At 57.7% G+C, this 22,771-nt stretch overlaps 1 protein-coding gene across 1 annotated transcript; it reads left to right on the top strand.

The window, feature by feature from the left end:
• The first annotated feature begins 37 nt into the window (after nucleotides 1-37).
• On the top strand, nucleotides 38-18,310 carry ABCD1 (ATP binding cassette subfamily D member 1). The gene is made up of 10 exons (XM_081221722.1): nucleotides 38-1,629; nucleotides 4,458-4,638; nucleotides 9,517-9,659; nucleotides 9,750-9,918; nucleotides 10,490-10,584; nucleotides 13,503-13,648; nucleotides 14,098-14,243; nucleotides 16,548-16,632; nucleotides 16,950-17,075; nucleotides 17,174-18,310. The coding sequence occupies exons 1-10, from the start codon at nucleotides 721-723 to the stop codon at nucleotides 17,379-17,381; spliced, it is 2,208 nt and encodes a 735-aa protein (XP_081077848.1). The 5' UTR covers nucleotides 38-720; the 3' UTR covers nucleotides 17,382-18,310.
• Nucleotides 18,311-22,771: the final 4,461 nt, after the last annotated feature.

Here is a 22,771-nt window from a genome sequence, read left to right as displayed (position 1 = left end):
GCCCCGGAGGCCCCTCCCAAGGCGGTTTTCCGCCCCGCCCCCGAGCCGAGGCTCCGACGCCCAGGACTGGGGAAGAAGCTGCGCCTCGGGCGCACGGGGAGTCGGGGCGAGGCCTTGGCGGGAAGGCGCGGTGCAGCTTCTCTAGCCCGCGCGGTCCTCCGACGTCTCTGTGGTCCGGGGAGGGGGCGGGGCCCAACCGTGGGGCGAGAACGGGGTGGGGCGCCCCGCGCCCTGGCTCCGCCTCCCACTCCTCCTCCGCCTCCCACCCCTCCTCCGCCTCCTCCCCTTCCCCCGAGTCCCCCCTGGGGAAGAGTGGGTGGGTAGGTGGGGATTCTGGGCGGGTGGCGGAGTCACAGTCGCTTCAGCCAGGCTGCCGAGCGGACGGACGCGCCCGGTGCCCCGGGGGAGGAGGAGGTGGAGAGGAAAAGACGCCCTCTCTGCCCGAGACCTCTGGAGGCTCTGACCCCAGGGGCCAGGGGACTGACAAGTTCCTCCACCTCGGCTGCCTGAAGAGGCCGCGACCCTGGAGGCCCCTGAGCCCACCGCACCAGGGGGCCCAGCACCACCCGGGTGGCCTAAAGCGACAGTCTCAGGGACCACTGCGAGGTTTCCAGTTGCCTAGACAACGAGCCTGGGGTCAGAGCCACCACCCTTCCAGCCACCTGCCTCCTCTGCTGCCTCAGGCACCAGTCCTAGCCCCGTGAGTCCAGCCCACGTGACATGACCGTGCTCTCGACCCCCCGGCCCTCGCGGGTGACCACGCTGAAGCGCACAGCTGTGGTCCTAGCCCTCACGGCCTATGGAGCCCACAAAATCTACCCCCTGGTGCGGCAGTGCCTGGCTCCGGCCAGGGGCCCTCAGACGCCGGCTGGGGAGTCCGCGCAGGAGGCCTCCGGGGCCACGGTGGGCGCAGCGGCCAAGGCTGGTGTCAACCGGGTGTTCTTCCAGCGACTCCTGTGGCTCCTGCGGCTGCTCTTCCCCAGGATCCTGTGCCGGGAGACGGGGCTGCTGGCGCTGCACTCAGCCGCCCTGGTGAGCCGGACTTTCCTGTCGGTGTACGTGGCCCGCCTGGACGGCCGGCTGGCCCGCTGCATCGTACGAAAGGACCCCCGGGCCTTCGGCTGGCAGCTCCTGCAGTGGCTCCTCATCGCGCTCCCCGCCACCTTCGTCAACAGTGCCATCCGCTACCTAGAGGGCCGACTGGCCCTGGCGTTCCGCAGCCGGCTGGTGGCCCACGCCTACAGCCTCTACTTCTCCCAGCAGACCTACTACCGGGTCAGCAACATGGACGGGCGGCTCCGCAACCCGGACCAGTCCCTAACGGAGGATGTGGTGGCCTTCGCCGCCTCCGTAGCCCACCTCTACTCCAACCTGACCAAGCCGCTCCTGGACGTGGCTGTGACCACCTACACCCTGGTTCGAGTGGCCCGCTCCCGCGGGGCCGGCACAGCCTGGCCCTCGGCCATCGCTGGCCTTGTGGTGTTCCTCACGGCCAACGTGCTGCGAGCCTTCTCGCCCAAGTTCGGGGAGCTGGTGGCAGAGGAGGCGCGACGGAAGGGGGAGTTGCGCTACATGCACTCCCGGGTGGTGGCCAACTCGGAGGAGATTGCCTTCTATGGGGGCCACGAGGTGGGGCAGGTTCGGGCGCCGGAAAGCGTGTAGCTGGGGGCTCAGGGGCAGGAGAGCCAGGGCTGCCTACGGCTGATGCCAGAGGTGTGGGCCAACCAGGGCCTTGGGCAGTTCAGATGGCACAGTAATGGAGAAGCAGGAAGGCTGGGTGGGGACTGCCCTGGGCCACTTCTGCTTCCTCTCCGCCTCACTTGTCTTGGCCTTAAGGCTGTGGACCCCAGCGATTTGAGACCAGAGTTCCCTGGTTGCCCCATGCCTCTAGCCAACAGAGAGGAGGCTCCTGCCATCTGGGCACGCGGCCTGCTGCCTGGCCCCTCCTGGGCCCCCAGACCCTTTGAAGGCTGGCCTCTGGCCCAGCTGGCTGGCTGGGCAGGCGGGCATTATGGGCATGACTCAGCCCAAGCGGAGGTTAACAAGCAGTGCGCAGCGTGCCGGCCGCAGCGGTAGTGGAGCTCAGCGCTCCAGGTCAAGGCTTCCCCCATCCGGAGCCCGAAGGCCCGCCTGGCTGTGGGCTTGGCCGCCTCCCCGAGGCCCTGGCCCAGGATGCTGGGCCCAGGCTGCCACTGCGGCAGGACGCACTTCCTGCCCGCCCAGCGGCCACCCTGCCCCCAGCGTGGCCGCCCTTCCGCCCGGGTCCCAGTTGTGCAGCTTCCCGGCAGGCCGGGTTGGGGGGGGGGGTGGGGCCGGGCCAGCTACGGCCAGTAGCCCGGGCCTAGGAAAGGTTACTCCAGGCCAATGCTCCCTTTATCTCGCCTCGGCCCCTCCCCTTCCTCGTGCCTGGGGTTGCGGCTGCCTCTGGCTAGGCTCTCTGCAACTCTGGTTTCAGTTCCCCAGTGTTTCTCGGGGGAGGGGCACAATGGCATCCATCTCGTGAAGGCCCATGTGTCCTCCCCGGGTCAGGTGGCCTTGTGCCCCAGACCTTGTCTCACTGGCTGCGCATCACATCAGGCAGAGAGGCAGGCTTGTCTCTGATTTTTAAAAAGGGTTTATTCCTGAGCAGATAGGGGGCATCCCGGGCGTGGGCTGGGCTCCAGATTTGGAGAAAAAGCGCCTGGTCTGCAGCTGCAACCCCCTCTCCTCCTCTCCTGTCCTCCGGGCCGCAGGGCCTTGGCAGGCAGCCGTGGCCTTGGGTGAGGCACTTGGCACGTTCCCCTAGCTACATTGTCAGCCCCAGCCAGCACTCCTGCCAGCTCCCAGCACGAGCCTGGATTGCCCGGGTGCTCATTTCAGGAACAGGAGATGGGCTTGAGGCAAAGCCACTGAGCGGTGCCGCAGACCTGGGTGGTGGGGGGTAGAAGAGAGATCACTGGCTCCTCGAAGGACTTCTTCTGGGCTGGTTTCAGCAAATCGCATGCTCACCGCGAGGATTCACCGGCCAGGGCTGGAGGGACCTTGTGAGCGTCCACAGCCTGTCTGTTTAGGCCTCAGCCAAAGGCCTGAAAGCAGTGTGGAGTGATGGGCCTTCATGGGTGGGTTGATTGCCCTTACTGTATAGGCAGGTGGCTCACCCCAGTCCCATTGGCAGATGTCCCCATGCCCAGGCTCAGATCAACAGGCTAGGGCAGAGGTGACTGGCTGGAGGGCAGACAGCAGGGTATTCTGCTGTTACTGGGATCTCGAGGAGGCTTATTTAGACACGCGCATACCAACACACACAACCTCTTACTGGCTTGTGCCTAGGTAGACCTTTCTTCATAAGTGGAAGCATGAAGCATCGTTTACAAGAATTTGGTCCTCCTAATGGCTCAGCCAATGTGATCCAAATTCCATACCTCTTGCTACCTCCAGGCTGTGTGAGCTGGGGCAGGTCACTTTGCCTATCTGGGCTGCGTTGGACATGAGAATACACACACAGTGGGACATGGTGAGAATCAAATGGAGAGTCAGCTGTGAAACCACTTGACAAAGGAAACGGTTCCAGGCTGGGCAGCTATTGTCAGTCAGGGGTGGGAAGGCGGGGCTAGGGCATGTGCCCCCCGACCAAGAAATCTATGCCCCAATGGCCACCTTGCTGTGACTGCTTCCTGACCACTCCAGCCCCCCGCCCGTCTAACTGCTGCTGTCACAGGGAGCCTCTTTCTCTCGCACTCCCTCTCCTCCTCTCTCTTCCCCAGGCCCTGCACAGGTCCCTCTCCTGAGATGGCAGGTAGTGGCCAGTGCAGGAAGGGGAGGGCAGGGGAGGCCCACTCACTGCTGAGTGGGTGGGCCAGAGTCCTCAGCTGGCTTGGGTGTGGGGCTGTCCACTGAGGGCGATTCCTGCACGAGCTGGCTTGGGAGTGTGCCCTGCAGGTTCTGGTGGGAGAATGCAGTGAAAGTTTCTCACCCAGAGGAACTATGGGAAAGTAGAGGGAGGCGGGGCCTAAGCAGGTAGAGATTATTGAACCAAGTTCTTCAAAACCAACAACCGCCTTTTGCTTTCCTGTGCTGTCCTTCGCTTAGTTCAGGGTAGCCCCCCAGCAGTTGCCCAAAGAAACGGGCAAGGTGGCTGCCCTCGGCCTATGTTGAGAAGCTGTCCAGGGCAAAGAGAGGGGTGTGGTGAGCACTCCAACTGAAGAGGTAGCGGAAAGGGGATGAGCGTGGGCCTCAGGAGGTGGGGGGGTGAGCCCCTTCACTGCCGCCATACCCCAATGCTGCGATGTCGATCCCATACCTCCCCCAAGTTTGAGACCTGTCCCCTGTAAACGTGGCCCAGTCCTAACCCCTGGCTCTCAACCTTGTCGTGGTCATCAAACAGCATGGCCTGTGTGAGCGACACTTGGGGACTCTCGCTGTCGCCCCTGTGGGACTGACCGCCAGGCCTCTGGGTCTCCGGTGCCCCATATCTGCAGGTGGAGCTGGCCCTGCTGCAGCACTCCTACCAGGACCTGGCTTCGCAGATCAACCTCATTCTGCTGGAACGCCTGTGGTATGTCATGCTGGAGCAGTTCCTCATGAAGTACGTGTGGAGCGCCTCGGGACTGCTCATGGTGGCTGTCCCCATCATCACCGCCACCGGGTACTCGGAGTCAGGTGAGCGGGGGCCTGTCCTCCTGCACCACTGGGCTAGGCTTGGGGGAGCCCCAGTGCTCAGCCGGCCCACCTGACTTTTCTACTTCCGGGGTCGGGGGGCACCCGGCAGGTCACACTCTCCCAGAGCTCCCCTTTACAGCATCTCACGCTTCTTGGTCCCACTTGGCCAAGCCCAGGGACTGCAACTCAGGAACAGCCTTCAGCAGGCGCGTGCACCCTTGCGCATCTGGCCCCGCCCTCGGCTCATCTTGGAAGTGGGAGGGTGGGGAAGTACGTCGAGGGAGCCCCTTCCTGGCCTGGGCTTTGGCTTTCCCACCCGCGCCTACAATAGCTCTGGCAGGTTGTGGAGGGCAGAGCCCCCTTCCCCAAGGCCTTGGGGGGACTGGGAAGGATTCACATTTTGTTCCTCTACTGGTTTGCAAGGAATTCATTCTGCTTGCAGCCTTTTCATGGTTGCCCTTCCAAGGTTAATGTGAGAACAGTGTGGGTTAATCAATAGCTCCTCCTCCTCTGGGCCCTTAGAGCACGTGGACTGGAGGACCAGCCCGCCTGACGTGCTGATGTCCCCAGTAACAGGTTTGCCGTTGCTTTATCCGGTTGGTGCGTGTTCAGATTCACCTGTGAGTTTCTGCTTTCTTGGCTTCCCAGCCCTTCCCCGCGGCCCAGTGACCCTCCTTCAGACAGCCGTCCTTCAGAAGTCCTTACTGTGAGGCTTTCATCATGGAGCTTCGAGATGATTTTCTTGTCTGAAAATGTCCTTATTTTATCCTCCCCCTACCCCCGAACTGAAGTTCAGTTGGGTGAGGGAGTTGAGACGGACGGTCGGTTTCTCTCAGCCCACAGACAACATCCTGTTGCCTCCGTTGGAAAATCTGTTACCAGCTTAACTGCTCTCAGCAGCCTGCGTGGTCTCCCTGGTTAGACTTTTCTCTTTTTCTGCAGTTTCTTTAGGAAGCGTTTGCCTGTGCGTTTCTGTCTATTCTGCTTGAGACTTGTTGTATGGCCATTGAATACTCAGATTGTTCCATCGTTCTGGAAAGTTCTCAGCTGTTATCTTTTCAAATATTGCCTCTCTCATTCTTTTTACTCTTTCCTTCTGGAATTCTCATTGCGTGTTGGGCTTCTCACTCCTTTGTGACTGTCCGTCTCTCTTCACTTTTCCCCATCTAGCACTGTCTATTTTGGGAGTTTTCCTCAGATTTTCCTGCTCATACATTTGCTAGTTTTCTCTTCTGCTGCATCTAATTTGAATTTTCTTTTTTTTTGGCCACACCACGCTGCTTGAGGGATCTTAGCTCCCCGACCAGGGATCGAACCCGTGCCCCCTGCATTGGAAGCACAGAGCCTTAACTACTGACCACTAGGGAAGTCCCTAATTTGAATTGTTTTTTATTTCAATGCCTTTTTCTGTAAAGTTCTGCCGGCGACCATATTAATCATGTTCATTCCATGGTCTCTGTGCAGCTATTCGGTTGTCTGAATTCTTGGGGGTCTAAGCCAGCTTTATCTTCCATCTGCCGGTCTTCTTTGCTCGTGGTCGTTGGGTCTAGCCTAACTAGAGGGTAGGATTCCCCTGCGCACATTTGCTTTAGTTTTAGCCAAGCGGCTGCCCGGTAATGAACCAGTTGGAGGCCACTTTCATGTTAACTTCTCTGCTTGGGGGAGGAGGGGTCCCCGCACTTGCAGGTGATATTAATTTGCAGCCCAGACACATAATTACAAATTCTTAGAGGAGACCTTTTGGTCCTTGCACCTAGAGCCCTATCTTCTCCGTCTCTGGGGATGTCACAGGAGCACCTGGCTACTGGGTTCTCTTCTCACTCCTGGGAATTTCCCTTGCTTTTCTGCAAGCACAGCTCTGATTTAAAAGGTGTTATATTTTATGCAGTTTGGTAGTAAGAGGGTTTTCAGATATATGTAAAGAGAGAGCCTGACGTGCGTGTTTCAGAACCAGAAGTCTCTCTGATTCTCTCCCTATTGGTGTCTCTCCCTTGGGGCTTCCGTACCCTCAGCTGTCTGTCCCTCTCTGGGTGACCCCCAAGAGGAAAGGTTTAATTGGAGGGGGTAGTTGCTTCCACCAATGGACCTACACTAAGGGTGGCCTTGATTTAGGCCAGGAGCATGGGAACGGACCTGGGAGGAAACCAAGCCGTGGTTTCTGTGAGGAAGTGCCTGTGGCCGCTTCCCTCTGAAGCTGGCACTGGGCACTGGGCACAGCTCACCCTGTCTAGTCCCCGAGGCCTCTCCCTCCTCTGAAGGCCTAGGACTTTTTGGCGCCTCTGCTGTGTCGGGCTTTGTGGGCGATTCAGAGTCCTGAGCTCCTGTCCCCACGCTCATGGCCCTTATAGCCAGTCACCTGTGAACGTGTGGACCGCTCCCATCCCCCTGGCTCACTCCGCTCGTCTCACTGGCCTCCCCCGGAACACCAGGCCTGCTTCCGCCTCAGGCCCTTTGCTCCTCCTCGCTCTGCCAGGAATGTTCTTCATTCTGCCATCCCGCGGCCCCTCCCTCCCTCTGTGGGAGCTTTGCTCACAGGCACCCTCTAGGTGAGACCACCGCTCCACCTTTCTCTCCCCCTCCCCTGCCTCGCTGCTGAACAGCCCGTCTGCTCCCCGTCTGCGGCTGCCTTATAGAGGCTCTGCCACTTTAAACTCAAGGAGGCCAGAGGTTTGTCTGTTTTGTCCCTGCTGTGTCCCCAGTAACTGGAGACAGAGAGCGCTGGGAAGCAGGTGAGGAGGCCAGCGATTATCCACAGGGGAAGATGTAGCTACCTTTGCCTTTCTGGCCTGCCGGCATGGCGGCCTGGCCAGGAAGAGCTGTCAGGTGTCTGGCTCTAGGGCACTCATCTTAGCCCCCAAGGCTCCGAGGAAAGCTGCAGAGGGTTATGCTGTCTCCAGGCAGGGGCCCACTGTTGCCAGGGCCCCCGCGCAGACCCTTTCCCTTTGTGCGCAGTCCCTTTCCAGCTCTCAGGATGTCCGGCGAGGAGGGTTTGTGTCCCCCCTGCCTAGGGACCTTAGACTGTCAGAATCACCACTCCCCTCCCCCGCCCAGTTCCCTGGACTCCTGGTGCTCCAGCCAGCTGTCTGGCCCTATCCACCCCACACTGCACCTGCCCTGACCTGACTCCCTGGCCCTTCCCAGCCCACCCCCACCATCACATCCTTGAGGCTCCAACCTCAGATCCATTTATGCCCCTGGATAGAGTTAGCCCTCAGACTTGGCCTCCCCCTTGCTCCCCATCACCATTTCCAGAACATTCCTTGTGTAAAAACCTTGCCCCTCTAGGGGGTCCAACGGTCAAGGGAGTCAAGGCCATTGACAAGAGAGGGTTGAAGTGAGCGACCATGGGGTCTCAACTGAGACAGAAAAGAAAAAACCAAGTAAAGACAGGAGCAGGCTCTCAGGGAGAGATAGAAGCATCGAGGATAGCCGCAGAATACGGCAGCAAGGGGAGAGATGAGGGCGGCACGGGGTACACTGGAGGTCTGAAGGGGGTATTCCTGTTTGAGAGGCTCGGCAGGGGCTGCCGTTGTCGTGCAGGACGCAATATCTGCGTTATTGAGACGTAATTAACATACCATACAATTCGGCCTTTTTAACAGGTACAATTCAGTGGGTTTTGATATAGTCACAAAGTTGTGCAACCATCACCACTATCTAAGTCTAGAACATTGTCACCACCCCAACAAGAAAGCCCGGACCCATTAGTGGTCACTCCCCACCCCACCTGGCAGCCCTCAGCGACCACTCATCTTCCTGTCGCTATGGGTTTGCGTCTTCCGGACATTTCATATAAATGGAATCACACAATATGTGGCCTTCTGTATCTGGCTTCTTTTACTTAGCATTGTGTTTTTACGATTCATCCACGCTGTAGGATTAATCAGTACTTTATTCCTTCTTATGGCTGAATAATGTTCCATTGTATGTATATAGCTACCACATTGTGTTTATCCACTCATCCATCGGTAGACGTTTGGGTTGTTTCCATCTTTCGGCTCTTACGAATAACTGCTACGCACATTCATGTATCATTTTTTGTGTGGACCTCTGTCTTCACTCCTCTTGGATATATGCACACCTAGGAGTGGAATTGCTGGGTCATTTGGTAACCCTCTGTTTAACATTTGGAAGAACTGCCAAACTTGTCTTGCACAGTAGCTGCACCATTGTTCATCCCCACCAGCAGTGTCCCATGGGGCCAACTGCTCCGCTTCCTCACCAACACTTTTACTGTCTTTTCACTTATAGCCATCCTAGTGAGTGTGAAGTGGTGTCTCATCGAAGTTTTGATTTTGTATTTCCCTGGTGACCAATAAACATCTTTTCGTATGCTTCTTGGCCATTTGTATATCTTACAGAGGAAATGTTTATTCAGATCCTTTGCCCATTGTTTAATTGAGTCGTTTGTCTCTTTATTGTTGAATTGAAAAAGTTCTTTATGTATTCTGGGACCTGGGCCCTTAGCAGATATATGATCTGCAGATATTTTCTTCCAGTCTGTAGGTTGTGTTTTCACCTTCTGGATGACTTACTTTGGTGCCCAGAACTTTTTACTTTTGTCAAAGCTCCCTTACCTGTTTTGCTTTTGTCACTTGTGCTTTTTGGTGTCGTATTTAAGGAGCCATACCTAATCCCAGGGCACGAAGGTTTACCCCTGCTTTCTTCTAAGAGTTGTGTAGTCTTAGCTCTTCCGTGCAGGCCGGTGCTCCACTCTGAGTTAGTTTTTGTGTGTGGTGTGCGGTAGGGGTCCTTCTTTTGCATGTGGATACCCGGTTGTCCAAGCACCATTGGCTGGACAGACTTGCTCTCTCCCCCAGTGGGTCAGTTATGATTTTCCACTGTCCTTGCCACTCCGCGCCCCACTGTGCTCTGCAGACTCGGAGGTGGCGAAGAAGGTGGCCCTGGAGGCGAGGGAGGAGGAGCTGGTGAGCGAGCGCACGGAAGCCTTCACCATCGCCCGCAACCTCCTCACAGCTGCCGCGGACGCCATCGAGCGGGTCATGGTGTCCTACAAGGAGGTAACCCCCCGCCCAGCCCCCACCCCTACCATCTCCCCTCCCTCCCCACCCCCACTGGCAGGGGCTGAGCCACGGTCGCCCTCCCTGCAGGTGACAGAGTTGGCTGGCTACACAGCCCGGGTCCACGAGATGTTCCAGGTATTTGAAGACGTCCGGCACTGCCGTTTCAAGAGGCCCGGGGAGCCAGAGGACGCTCAGGCAGGGTCCGGGGCCGTGGTGAGGTCCGGTGTCCGTGTGGAGGGGTCCCTGCAGATCCGAGGTAAGGGTGCCCTCCCCAGAGAGGCCGCCCTGGTCCCGGCCCTCCCACGGCAGGCTGCCCAGCGCCCCACAGAGGGCTTCCTGGGCACGTTGCGGCCCCCGCAGCCCTCCCTCTCAGAGTGGTCGCCGCTGGCCACTGTGCTCACGTGCCCAGTCCCTTCCAGGTGCCCTGGCCAGGGTTTCCCTTTGCGAGAGAGGGGGGCGTGGTCCCTGAGCGGAGGGGATCACTCACCCACGCGGGCAGCGAGAGAAGTTCGCAGCTCCAGTAGGGGCTGGGGCGCTGTGGAAGAGGCCCCAGGCGTCGGAGCCGCCTTGCAGGTGGTGTGGCGTTGAGGGGCTACAGGAGCGGACGCCACGCTCGGGCTCCAGAGGCCAGGGAACCGGCTTTGCCCCTCCGCCGCCCAGAGCACAGCAAGGGGGCTGTAGTCAGCTGGTGGGCAGCTGCACTGTATTCCCAAGGGCCCCTGGGCCACACACTGGCATGCTGTCGTGGGTTGGGGGTAGATGGTGCCCACCGGAAGGTGGAGGGAGAGCTCTGCTCCTTCTCTCCCCTCCTCGCGTTCTCTCTCCAGGCCAAGTGGTGGATGTGGAGCAGGGGATCGTGTGTGAGAACATCCCCATCGTCACGCCCACGGGGGAGGTAGTGGTGGCCAGCCTCAACATCAGGGTAGGTCGAAGGGCGGAGGGGAGCCCCAACCTGGAAGCACGGGCGGGGCCGAGCCCAGCTCTGGGGCCCGGGGCCTGGCCTTCTGCACCCACCTCAGCCCTCAGCATCCAGCCTGCCCGCACTGCCAGTAGCCATGGACCCCAGGTCTACGTGGCAGGCAGGCTAAGCTCAAGGTGAAAGACCAACGTGTCTCTGAGTGACTGTTAGTTCTGGGGCAGTGGAGTCAGAGCTGATTAAGAGAGACCAGTGATTACCTGCACTGGGCTGGAGTCACCCAAAGGTTCCTGGTCCTATCGTTGCCAGCACCCCACGCCTGCCCCTATCCCTGAGTAGCCCAGGACTTGGGGACTCTGGTCCAACTCCAGCTGTGATGAAAGAGATTCTCTTCCACCGACCCGGGCTTGAGGTCCCACAGATCTGCTGTGAGAGGCCCCCAGGGCGGGTGTGTGCCGGGTGCAGCCTGGCCCACTGGGAGGGCTCTCAGCCATTATGCAAGCTGTCTGTGGAGAGGATGCCCTGGGGGCAGACATTCACCAGTGACCTGTGTTCCCAGCCAGGGCTCTGGACAGGGTCAGGGAATGATAGAGTGAAAGGGAGTCCTGGGTGCAGGAGTCATCCATTCATTCAACTAATGTTCCCTGAGCTCCAGGCTGGACCCTGTAAACCATAGGTAAATCAGGGGAACCCCAAAGGGTTACAGAGATCCCAGATTTGGGACTTCCCTGGTGGTCCAGCGGTTAAGACTCCACGCTTCCACTGCCAAGGGCGCGGGTTTGATCCCTGGTCAGGGAACTAAGATCCCACATGCCGCCCAGTGTGGCCAAATTAAACTTTAAAAAAAAAAGAAAAGATCCATGGTTAGATGGCTGTCCCGGGTCCAGCGAGGGCCACAGGAAAGGTAGGCTAGAGGTCTGCATCCCTGGGGGAGTAGAGGTCACATGAAGCTTCACCCAGGAGCCTCTGGGCGGGCAGGCGGGCTGCGTGGTGAAGAAGAGGGCAGGGACGAGGAGCCAAGGGGCTTCGGGCCCAGGTCCTGCAGGGGCCACGTGTGCCCCGCTGAGGAGCCAGGGCAGCGGAAGCCACGGCCAGGCAGGGAATAGGCAGGAAGGGCCAGCGCCTAGAACTCCTTTCCTTGATCTGCTGAGAGGGGGCCTGAGAGCCAGTTGGAGGCTGGATGCAGGCCAGTGGTGCGATCCCCATCGCCCCTGGCAGTAGTCACCCTTGGGGTGTAGGGCTGCCACTGACGGCCAGTTTATGCAGGGTGAATGGCTTCCAGGCAGGCCCAGTGGAAGCCCCGCTGGGCAAAGCTCAGAGGCCATGGTGAGCAGGGGCGTGGCTTGTTAAGGAGCGAGGTCAGCCGAGGAACGGGTGACCAGGGGCTGAGCAAGGGCTCTGTCCTGGCAGAGCCGCTGGTGGAGCTGGGCTCCAGGGCTGGGAGATGTTGGGGGTGGGGAGCAGTTCCTGGCCCTGATCAGCCAGGTGATAGGGTCAGAAGGGCGGTCGGAGAGATGCACGGAAGGAGACGAGGGAGGCAGCCGTGGAGCTGGCTGGGGCCACGCAGCTCCCCCGGAGCCAGGCACACAGAGGAGCCGGGGCCTGACCAACCAGCCCTCCCACACCTGCACAGAGGCGGGGCCTGGGCCCTGCCCGAGGGAGTTTATAGTCTAACAAAGGAGGAACAGCAAACGAGGGGCTCAACCAACAGAATTTCAGATCAGGGTGTCTAGGCCTCTCCCAGCTTCTGGTGTTTTGCCTTCATCTTTTTTTTTTGGCTGCGTTGGGTCTTTGTTGCTGCGCGCGGGCTTTCTCTAGTTGTGGCGAGCAGGGGCTACTCTTCATTGCCATGCGCGGGCTTCTCATTGCGGTGGCTTCTCTTGTTGTGGAGCACCAACTCTAGGCGTGCGGGCGCAGTAGTTACGGCACTTAGGCTCAGTAGTTGTGGCTTGCGGGTTCAGTAGTTGTGGCGCACGGGCTTAGTTGCTCCGCGGCATGTGGCATCTTCCCGACCAGGGCTCGAACCCCTGTTCCCTTCATTGGCAGGCGGATTCTTAACCACTGCGCCACCAGGGAAGTCCCTGCCTTCATCTTCACATGGCACTCTCCCTGTGCACGTGTCTCTGTGTCCAAATGTCTCCTATTTATAAGGACACCAGGTCACACTGGATTAGGGGCCCACCCCACTCCTCATCTAAATTTCATTATATCCGCAAAGACTCTATTTCCAAGTAAGGTCACATTCTGAGGTCCTGGGAGTTAGGACTCCAACCCAGGACTCTTTGAGGGGACACAGTTCAACCCATGGCACTGACCGGGATAAACCAGATGGACGCGCGTATCCGACACACTCTGGGATCTCGCGAGGACTGCACTGGCTGGAAGGCCCTTAGTGTTGCTGTGATGTCACACATGGTGGTGGGCAGCGGAAGCTGTACCCCACGTGCCTTGACTCCGTGCCTCATGCTCTCCCCCACCCCGAGGACGGCACGATCCCCGCCTGCTCGGGCCTTTTTCCTATAGCAGGTGTTTCCAGAACACCAGGGGACATGATGTAGTTGGCTCATGGGGGGCCTCAGGTGCTTGACGCTTGGCTTCCAGGTGAAGTGGGATGGCTGGGCTGCAGGCTGACGTTGACCGTCTGGGGCGCGTACCCGTTTGTTGGACTGTAGCAGAACAGGCCCTCCTCCTACTGGCCCCCTGCTCTCTGGTGCATGTCGGGGCCATAGGGGACAAGGCAGTGCCTGAAACAGGCAGCCGGTTAGGGCTCTGGATACCAGAGCTCACCGTCAGGGCCCTGCCATTCCTCACCAAGAGATGGAGGACGGCATGTGCTGGGTGTGGGGCCTCTCCGAGGCTGTCAGGCAGCCCGTGGGTAAGGAGAGGGAGGCCCGGGCCGGGCTCCACGGCCGCTGCCTCTACAGGTGGAAGAGGGCATGCACCTGCTCATCACCGGCCCCAACGGCTGCGGCAAGAGCTCTCTGTTCCGTATCCTGGGCGGCCTCTGGCCCACCTATGGTGGCGTGCTCTACAAGCCCCCACCCCAGCGCATGTTCTACGTCCCCCAGAGGTGAGTGGTGCGGTGATGGGGCCACCGGCGGCGGGGGGGGGGGGGGGGGGGGAGGGAGCCAGCGTCCCCAGGTCCGCCCCCACCCCTTCTGACCTGCGGAACCTGACGTCCCGGAGATGGCAGGGCCCGAGGCCTGGGCAGAGGGCGGCAGGGTGCTGCCACTCCGCCCCGACCCAGCCGCTCACCCAGCAGCTTCACAGCTGGGGGTGCGTGTGCATGCATGAGTGTGTGTGCCCGAGTACCTGCACGTGTGCCATGATGCGTGTGTGCAACCCAAGTGTGCGTGCGTGTGTGAGTGGGTGGGCGCGGCACGCTGTGCGGCGGCGTCTGCGGCCTTCTGGTCGGCCCCCCTCGGGCAGGCAGGGCCCGTGCGGAGCCCGCTCAGGCACAGGGCATCGGCAGGGCAGCCGGGCCGCCCTTCCCTCGGCGGACACATGGCTCTCCCGCAGGCCCTACATGTCTGTGGGCTCCTTGCGCGACCAAGTGATCTACCCGGACTCGGTGGAGGACATGCGAAGGAAGGGCTTTTCAGAGCCGCATCTGGAAGCCATTCTGGACATCGTGCACCTGAACCACATCCTGCAGCGGGAAGGAGGTAGGGGAAGGGGCATCCCACTCATCAGTGCCACAGGGGAAGCCATCAATCGATCGTCCTTTGTCCCAAGGCTCAGCCGGGAACCTGCTGCTGCGCCTGCCCGTGCCTCCCTCCTGGCCCCCGAGGGATGAAGACTACCCCAACCAAAGTTCGCAAGTCCGAAGCGCTATGTGGCCTGGAGAGCCCCGCCCCCTGGGGAGGACCGGCAGGAAGCGGGCGGCCGCAGATGGCCTGAGTGCACTCCACTCGGGAAGGGAGCCAAGCCTGGCGGGGGCCACCCAGCGGGGCACGCTCTCCAGGCTCTGCGCTCCGTGGCAGGCAGGGCCTCTTGGGCCAGGCGGGAAGCGACAGGTCAGTTATGCATTTCAGCGAGAGGGCAGAGCATGGGTGTGGGCAGGGCAGCCTGCAGCGTGCACAGTGGGAGCAGAGGTGGAGGGGACGCCTGCCCACCCACGTGTCTGGCTCGAGCCTGGGAGGTGTGTCCCCTGGGAAGAGACCGCAGGAGGGAGAGACAGGCCGATGGCCAGAGAACGCATCGCTTGGGGACTTCTCAGGTTGGTCTTTAATTGCCTGTCGTGCCCAGAGGGGCAGAAGAGGAGTGCGGTCCAGCTGCCAGAGTTTGGATTTTTATACTGCAAGCTGAGTGGCAGAGGTCCGAGTCCTACCTAGGCTACGAAGGGGCAGCTTGACCTTGAGCGAAACCTGACCTCTTGAGATGTTTTCCACCTGTAGAAGGGGCCAGGTACCAGTCTCAACCTCAGTGCCAGCAGTAAATGAAAGAGTGCCTGTGAGGACCCATGGGGGCTCCGCAGGACGTGGCAGGTGACTCATGAGAGTCCTTCCCAGGTGTTGTCACCTGTGCAGAAGGGGGGCCACAGGCGGCGGATTCAGTGGGGCTGTTCCTCCCGGGCCTGCCCTGGTTGCCATGGTCCCTGCAAAGCTTTATCCCCAGCTTCGCCCTGGCCTGGTCGGGCCTCTTTCGCTCGCCCTGGGAGTGTACCCCTCCTCCTGGACTCCACACACCCCTGAGTGCCTGGGGCCCCTGAGGCCGGCCATTACACCCATTAGCATCGAGTTCAGCTGTGAGTAATAGAACCATCCACCAACTGTGGCTGAAATAATTTGCACGTTCATCTTAACCGTGACATAGAAGTCCCGAGGAAGGCAGGCTGCAGTTGGTGGGGGCAGCCCCACTCCACGAAGGCCCCCAGGTCACTCTGTTATATGTGGCTTCCTTTCCCAAGGTCACCTCACGGTCCAAGGTGTCTGCTCCAGCATCACATCATATCCCAGGCCATAGGATGGAGAAAGTGGCGGGGTGGGGGGGGGGAGGTGCAAATCATAGAGTGAATGTCGCCTGTCCTTTAAAGAAAGTTCCAGAAGCTGCCACGTGTGTTAACACTTACACTTATACCCCACTGGCCAGAATTCAGTCCTGTGGTTAAACCTCTCATCAAGGCAAGCTGGGGGATTTTGTCTTTTTTGTGTGTGGCCACGTGCCCTGCCAAAATCTCTAGTTTTCTGGAAAGGCAGTGGAGGGAGCAGGCGAGGAGGCGTTTCTGATGAGACGCACAGGCCTGGCGCTTGTGGGTGAGAAGCCTTCTGGAGAGCCCATCGCAGCCATCCTTGGGGCTCTGCCGTGACTGTTTGATGCCCACTGGCACTTCATTAGCACCCCATCAGGTCCTGTGTGAGTTCGCTGGCACCACAGATTGGGTGGGGCAAACGACAGAGACGTATCGTCTCCCAGTTGTGCAGGCCAGGAGGCCAAGATCCAGGGGTGTGGGCAGGGGCATTTCCTTCTGGGGACCGTGAGGGAGGGTCTGTTCCAGGCCTCTCTCCTGGGCTTGCAGTTGCCGTCTGCTCCTTGTGTCTTCATGTTGTCTCTCCTCTGTGCGTATCTGCATCTCCAAATGTCCCCTTTTTATAAGGACACGAGTCCCATTGGATGAGGACCCACCCCAGTGACCTCACTTTAACTCGATCACCTCTGTAAAGACCCTGTCTCCAAATGCAGTGGCATTCTCATGTCCTGCGGGTGAGGACTCCCATGTATCCTTTCTTGGAGGGGATGTAATTCTGGTCCCAGCTCTTTTGAGCTATTCCGGTGTCCCCACAGACAGACAGGTACCCAGAGCACAAGTCCCCAGTGGACAGCCTTTCCCCAAGTCACGTGCGCTGCTGTGTTCCGCTATTGTTGGTGGCCCGGCCCCTCCCACCACAGCCACTGTGCCTGGGCCCGGGCCCTCTGCCCGTGCTGCCCGGCCCTTGTTGAACTGAACAGCAACCTTTGTCTCCTGCCAGGTTGGGAGGCCGTGTGTGACTGGAAGGACGTTCTGTCCGGGGGCGAGAAGCAGAGAGTTGGCATGGCTCGCATGTTCTACCACAGGTGAGCCACGCTGTCCTGAGTGGTTGGGCTCCCTCGGGCACTGGAAGTCCTCCGGGCCAGGGGCAGAGACAAGGGTGCTGCCTGGGTGCTCCCAGGAGCCTGCTCGGCATCTGTGCTCCCTGGGAGCCCCTTAAGCGGGGAGGGCAGCGCCATCAGGAGGCCTTGCCCTGCCCGCCAGGGCCCAGCAGGGATGGGACCGCAAGGACAGGGGGTCAGCATGCAGATCAGGCTTCCCGCCCCCACTGGGGGCTGGGGCCAGCCCGGGCTGTTGGCCTTGGAGGGTCCACAGGCTCACGCACTCAGCCCCCACCCCCAAGGCCCAAGTACGCCCTCCTGGATGAGTGTACCAGTGCCGTGAGCATCGACGTGGAAGGCAAGATCTTCCAGGCGGCCAAGGATGCAGGCATCGCCCTGCTTTCCATCACCCACCGGCCCTCCCTGTGGTAGGTGCCCTCCGTTCCGGCGAGCGACGCGCCTGTGGCTTTGCAGCTGGGGAGGGGGCGGTGCTGCCAAACGACCTCCGCTCCCTCTCCTGGGACAGGAAGTACCACACACACTTACTACAGTTCGATGGGGAGGGTGGCTGGAAGTTTGAGAAGCTGGACTCGGCCGCCCGCCTGAGCCTGACTGAGGAAAAGCAGCGGCTTGAGCAGCAGCTGGCGGGCATCCCCAAGATGCAGCGGCGCCTACAGGAGCTCTGCCAGATCCTGGGCCAAGGCCCCGGAGTCCTCCAGACCGCTGCCACCTGACAGACAGCCCTGGCTCTTAGCCCTTGGCCCACGCCCCACACCAAGCCCTCGGATCACGTGAAGGAAACGGAGCGCCTGCCCACCAAGCCTTCCCCTCCACCGCCCCGCTGCGGGCCCACCCTGCATGCTTTGCCGTCCTCCCAGGCCTCCCAGAGGACAGCCAGCGAAACCCGTGCCCACTTCCCAGCCCCACCAGACTGGGACCTGGGCGAGTGGAAGGGGAGAGGGGCCAGAGGCGCGGCCCCGCTCACAGCACCAGCCTGTGCCCAGGAGCCTTGGTGTTTGCGGGGCAGCGCCTCCTGAGTCTGGAGTCCCCCCATTCCCTCCTCTGCGGTCCCTTGGAGACATCACGGATGGTCCATCTCTCTATTGCCATCATCCCAGTGGCCCGCCGAGGCTCCCGTCCCCCAGAACACCCTTACTGCCATAAAAACGGCCAAGTGGGCCCCGCGATGAGGCAGGGCCCCTCATCTGTGCCCCTTCTCCCCACCAGTCATCCCAAAGGGCCCTCGGGAAGAAGAATTGCACATTTCCTACCGAGCAATGACAAGAATGTAGACCCCATCCCCCTCCGTCCCCAGCCCTCTCCCCTTCAGGCTAATTTATTGGATTCCTCCATCGCCAACATGAGCACCCTGCCAGCGGGGGAGGTGGCCTGGGCCCCCAGCCAGCCCGCTACCCCACCAGCCTACACTGCCAACCGCCAGGGCGTGGGTGGGGGCGGGGATGCTGGGGCTGCCGGGCATGAGGGCACCGCTGTCCCAGTTCAGTGCCAAAGAGGGGTCAGTGGGGAAGCTGTCTCTGCAAAGACTGCCCCCACCCAAGGGGGAGACCCCGCCGCCGCGCCGCCGTGTGCCTTTCAGGCCCTCAGCCCTCGGGTCAGGGAACCTCCCTCAGTTCCTCAGTAAAAACCTCCTGTGGAAAGTGCAGTCCTGCCTCCCAGCCTCTTTGTCGGTTGGGGCTTGGGGGAGAGGCTTGGGGGAGAGGCGGGAGGGGCAGCAGTGGCCTGCGTGGGGAGGAGGAGCCTTGAGCCCTACCCCCAGCCGAAGATGCTGCCCTGCGCGTTCTCCGGCAGACACAGCCGTGGGCAGGCGGCATCAGCAACATCTCACAAAAAGGACGGCTGAGCCGGACGAGGACTCTGGACCCAGCCCCACCTTGTGCCAGGGTGGAGAGGAGAGGACCGAGGTCCAGTCCACCCGTGACGAGCTCCAAGAGAGATGCTGAGAGAAAACCAGTGAGCTGCCAAACGGGCTGGCAGGGGACACGGAGGAAGAGTCCTGAGGCAGCCAGGCAAGGAGCAGTGGGGACACAGTGCTTCTAGGCCTTCTAGGAAGGGGGAACGCTTGTGCAGAGGCCCAGGGGTGAATCAGGAGTAAGATGCAGGATATCAATGCCAAGTGCAGGGGGGAGGGAGGGACCTCACTTCCAGAGCCTGGCCTTCAGAAGCAGTGAGAAGCCACTGAAGGGTTTTCAGCAGGATGGAAACAACACGGGATTCATGCTTAACGGAGGCTGCGTGGAGGGTTTCTTGGAGGGAGGCAAGAGCACTGCGCTTGGCCCTCACCCACTGCTGGTGGGACAGAGGTGGGGCAGCCATCATGGGGAACAGTGTGGCAGGTCCTGGAAAGCTAGGCAGAGTTCCCATGTGACCCAGCACTTCCACTCGGAGATATAGACCCAAGAGAATGGAAAATAGATGTTCAATCAAAACCTTATACGTGGGGCTTCCCTGGTGGCGCAGGGAAGAATCTGCCTGCCGATGCAGGGGACACGGGTTTGAGCCCTGGTCCGGGAAGATCCCACAAGCTGCGGAGCAGCTAAGCAGCTAAGCCCATGCGCCACAACTACTGAGCCTGCGCTCTAGAGCCCATGAGCCACAACTACTGAGCCCACGCGCCTAGAGCCCATGCTCCACAATGAGAGAAGCCACCGCAATGAGAAGCCTGCGCACCACGATGAAGAGCAGCCCCCACTTGCCATAACTAGAGAAAGCCCGTGCACAGCAACGAAGACCCAATGCAGCCCAAAATAATAAATAGATAAATAAAATTTTTTAAAAACCCTCATACATGAACATTCTTAACAGTACTATTGATGGTAACCAAAAGTGGAAACAACTCGAGTGTCCATCAACAGATGAATGGACAAGCAAAATGTGGTCTGTCCGTACAATGGAGTATTATTCAGCTTGACAAAGAAAGCAGACCAATGGGTGCCAGGGGCTGGGTAGTGACTGCTGAATGGGGTCAAGGTTTCCTTTCGGGGTAATGAGAATGTTCTGGAACTATAGAGGTGATGGTTGCACAATACTGTCAGTATGCTAAATACCAACAAATTGTGCACTTTAAAAGGGTTAATTTTGTGTTATGTGAATTTCGCCTCAAAAAATAAATAATAGATGATGGATACATTGATCATAAAGAGGTAGAAGTGATCGATGACTGATAGATAATAAAGAGAGATGATAGACTGGTGATGATAGTAGATGGATGGATGGATCACAGGTAAAGAGATAGATAGAGACGAAGGAGCACACCGCTTGACGCAACCCAGGCCAGACGTGCTGAGGCCTGAAATCCCAGATGCACTAGAGAGAATAGAAGAAAGCCATGCGGGGGGTACCTCAGACTCTGGGGGAGGGGACGGGTGGAGTGAGAGTCAAGGTGACCCCTGAGTTCTGGCTTGGGTGGCTGGTTGGGCGATGGCATCCATTGCGGAAGAAGGGACAGGTCGGGGAGAAGGTGCTGCCTGATTAGTGCTTGCTGGGCCCAGGCCCTTGGCCCCAGCGGAAATGATGAGTAAGCGCTAGGAGGGTGTGGCTGGCTGAGAGCTCCAGACTGGAGGTGGTCCGAGGGTGCATTGGCCAGCAGAGAGGCAGCTGGTGGTTGAAGAGACGCATGGACGCGAGGTGCTTGGTCTCTCATCTGTGGGGATGGGAGATAGACTGTGTTTTCTCTGAGTTTTTTTTTTTTTATTTTTTTTTTTGGCTGTGTTGGGTCTTCATTGCTGCGCACAGGCTTTCTCTAGTTGCGGTGAGCGGGGGCTACTCTTCGTTACAATGTGCAGGCTTCTCATTGCGGTGGCTTCTCTTGTTGTGGAGCACCAGCTCTAGGTATGGGGGCTCAGTTGTTGTAGCACTCAGGCTCAGTAGTTGTGGCGCAGGGGCTTCGTTGCTCCACAGCATGTGGGATCTTCCCGGACCAGGGCTCGAACCCGTGTCCCCTGCATTGGCAGGCGATTCTTAACCACTGCACCACCAGGGAAGTCCCTTAGCTGAGTTTTGAGGTTAGGATTTGTTCCTGATCCAGGACAAGTGGCAATTTGGAGGGTTAGGAGCTGTTCCTCCATCTCTTCCCAAGATTGTGCAAGTCGTCACTACCTGATAATAAATCCTTTTTTTTTCAACTTACAAAGCTAGAATGGTTCTGTGGTCTGCCACCAAACCCTAATTGATACAAATGGAAACAGACATACCCAGCTAATACCATTCAAAAGGAAGTTAGTGGAGAGAAATTAACATCAGACAAAGTACACCTCAGGGCACAAATCATTATTAGGAATAAAAGAGGTTGCTGCCCAATGATTAAAGAAATAATCCATTCAGAAGCATTAACCATTGTGAATGTGTGTGTAGCTGCCTAATGACAGAGCCTCAAATGTACAGCAAACAAAAAAGTAGCAGTAAAAGGAAAAATTAATAAATTAGTAAATTCACCACCGTAAATCACACTACCTCTCACTCCAATTGGTAGCTCAAGCAGACAAAAGTAGGAAGAATATGGCACAAATTGAACACGCTTGATTAACAGACATCCCCAAACTAGAGACTACACACTTCAAGTTCACCTTGAACACTTAATAAAACCCACCATGTTCTCAGCCACAAAACAAATCTCAGCAAATACTAGAATAATGCGTATCATACAGATCATGTTCTCAAACTGCAATAGAATAAAATCATAAATGGATAATAAAACTGAAATTAAGTCCTCCCATATGTTTGAAAATTTTAATTTACAAATTTAAATTTAAAAATACACTTCCCGGGCTTCCCTGGTGGGGCAGTGGTTGGGAGTCCGCCTGCCGATGCAGGGGGCGCAGGTTCGTGCCCCAGTCCGGGAGGATCCCACGTGCCGTGGAGCGGCTGGGCCCGTGTGCCATGGCCTCTGGGCCTGCGCGTCCGGAGCCTGTGCTCCGCAACGGGAGAGGCCACGGCAGTGAGAGGCCTGCGTACCACAAAAAAAAAAAAAAAGTAAAAATACACTTCCCAATAACTGATTTGTCCAAGAAGAAATACAATGAAAATCTAAAAAAATGTTAGAACTGAACAACAATGAAAACGTGACATTTGAAAACGTGTGGAGTGTAGCTCAAGCAGTACTTAAGAGTAAATGTATAGCCTTAAAAAAGTAAGCTAAGCCCCAACCCAGGAAGTTAGAAAAACCACAGTAGAATAAACCCAAAGAAAGTAGAAGGAAGGAAATCACAAAGACAGCAGAAATTAGTGAAATAGAAAAAACAAAGATCAATAAAACCAAAAGTTGGTTCTTTGAAATTAGTAAAATAGACACAAGGCTCTGGCAAGAATGAAAGGAGAGGAAAAGAGGGGTAGAACCATGGATACCACAGCCCTTTCCAACATAATGAGAGACTCTGGCTTAAGCGTGGGAGCTTGGACACCTGTGCAAGAGGCTGCTAGATCACATATATTTCAATTATATGTATATATATATATATATATATATATATATATATATATATAATTGAAAAAATATATATATATAGCAGCTTTATATATATGAAGCTGCTAGATGCTCACATCTTTACCCCACCTCATGCAGAAGACCAGACTTTATTCTCTGGCAAGTTAGAACAGAGGGTCTTTGGAAATGCAGATTAAAGCCACAGTGATATATCTTTTTATTCCCATCCACTGACTGACAGAAGTTAAAAAGTCAGACAATACCAAGTGTCAGCAGTGATGTGGAGTAGCAGGAACTCGTACACTGTGGTGGTATACAAACTGGTACAACCGCTCTGGAAAACAATTTGGTGTTATCTAGTAGAATTAAAGATGTACATACTTATGGCCTAAGAAGGTCACTCTTGGGCACACCCTAGAGAAGGTCCTTCACAAATACCCCAGATTACATGTACAGGTCGTTCACAGGCAGCATTGTTTATAATAAGCAAAAGCCAGAAAAAACCCAGGTGTCCATTAACAGGTGAATAAACAAACCATGTTGCAGTCATATGATGGAAAACCATTCAGCAATAAAAATGAATAAACTCCAGCTAGGTGTATCACACTCAGGTGCATGTCACAAAAGTAATATAGAACTAAAGCAACAGGTTACAGAAAAATACATCCAGTATGATTCCATTTA

The sequence above is a fragment of the Mesoplodon bidens genome, assembly GCF_964165515.1.
Source record: "Mesoplodon bidens genome assembly, chromosome: X".
NCBI lineage: Eukaryota > Metazoa > Chordata > Mammalia > Artiodactyla > Ziphiidae > Mesoplodon > Mesoplodon bidens.
This window is presented reverse-complemented; position numbering and strand designations above follow the sequence as displayed.

What these genes read in the sequence shown, in the direction of transcription:
- ABCD1 (XM_081221722.1), top strand. Translation starts at nt 721, where the DNA reads ATGACCGTGCTCTCGACCCCCCGGCCCTCGCGGGTGACCACGCTGAAG. An exon ending in CCTTCTATGGGGGCCACGAG is followed by an intron (nt 1,630 to 4,457) that starts GTGGGGCAGGTT and finishes CCATATCTGCAG; the next exon opens with GTGGAGCTGGCCCTGCTGCA. An exon ending in GGGGTCCCTGCAGATCCGAG is followed by an intron (nt 9,919 to 10,489) that starts GTAAGGGTGCCC and finishes TTCTCTCTCCAG; the next exon opens with GCCAAGTGGTGGATGTGGAG.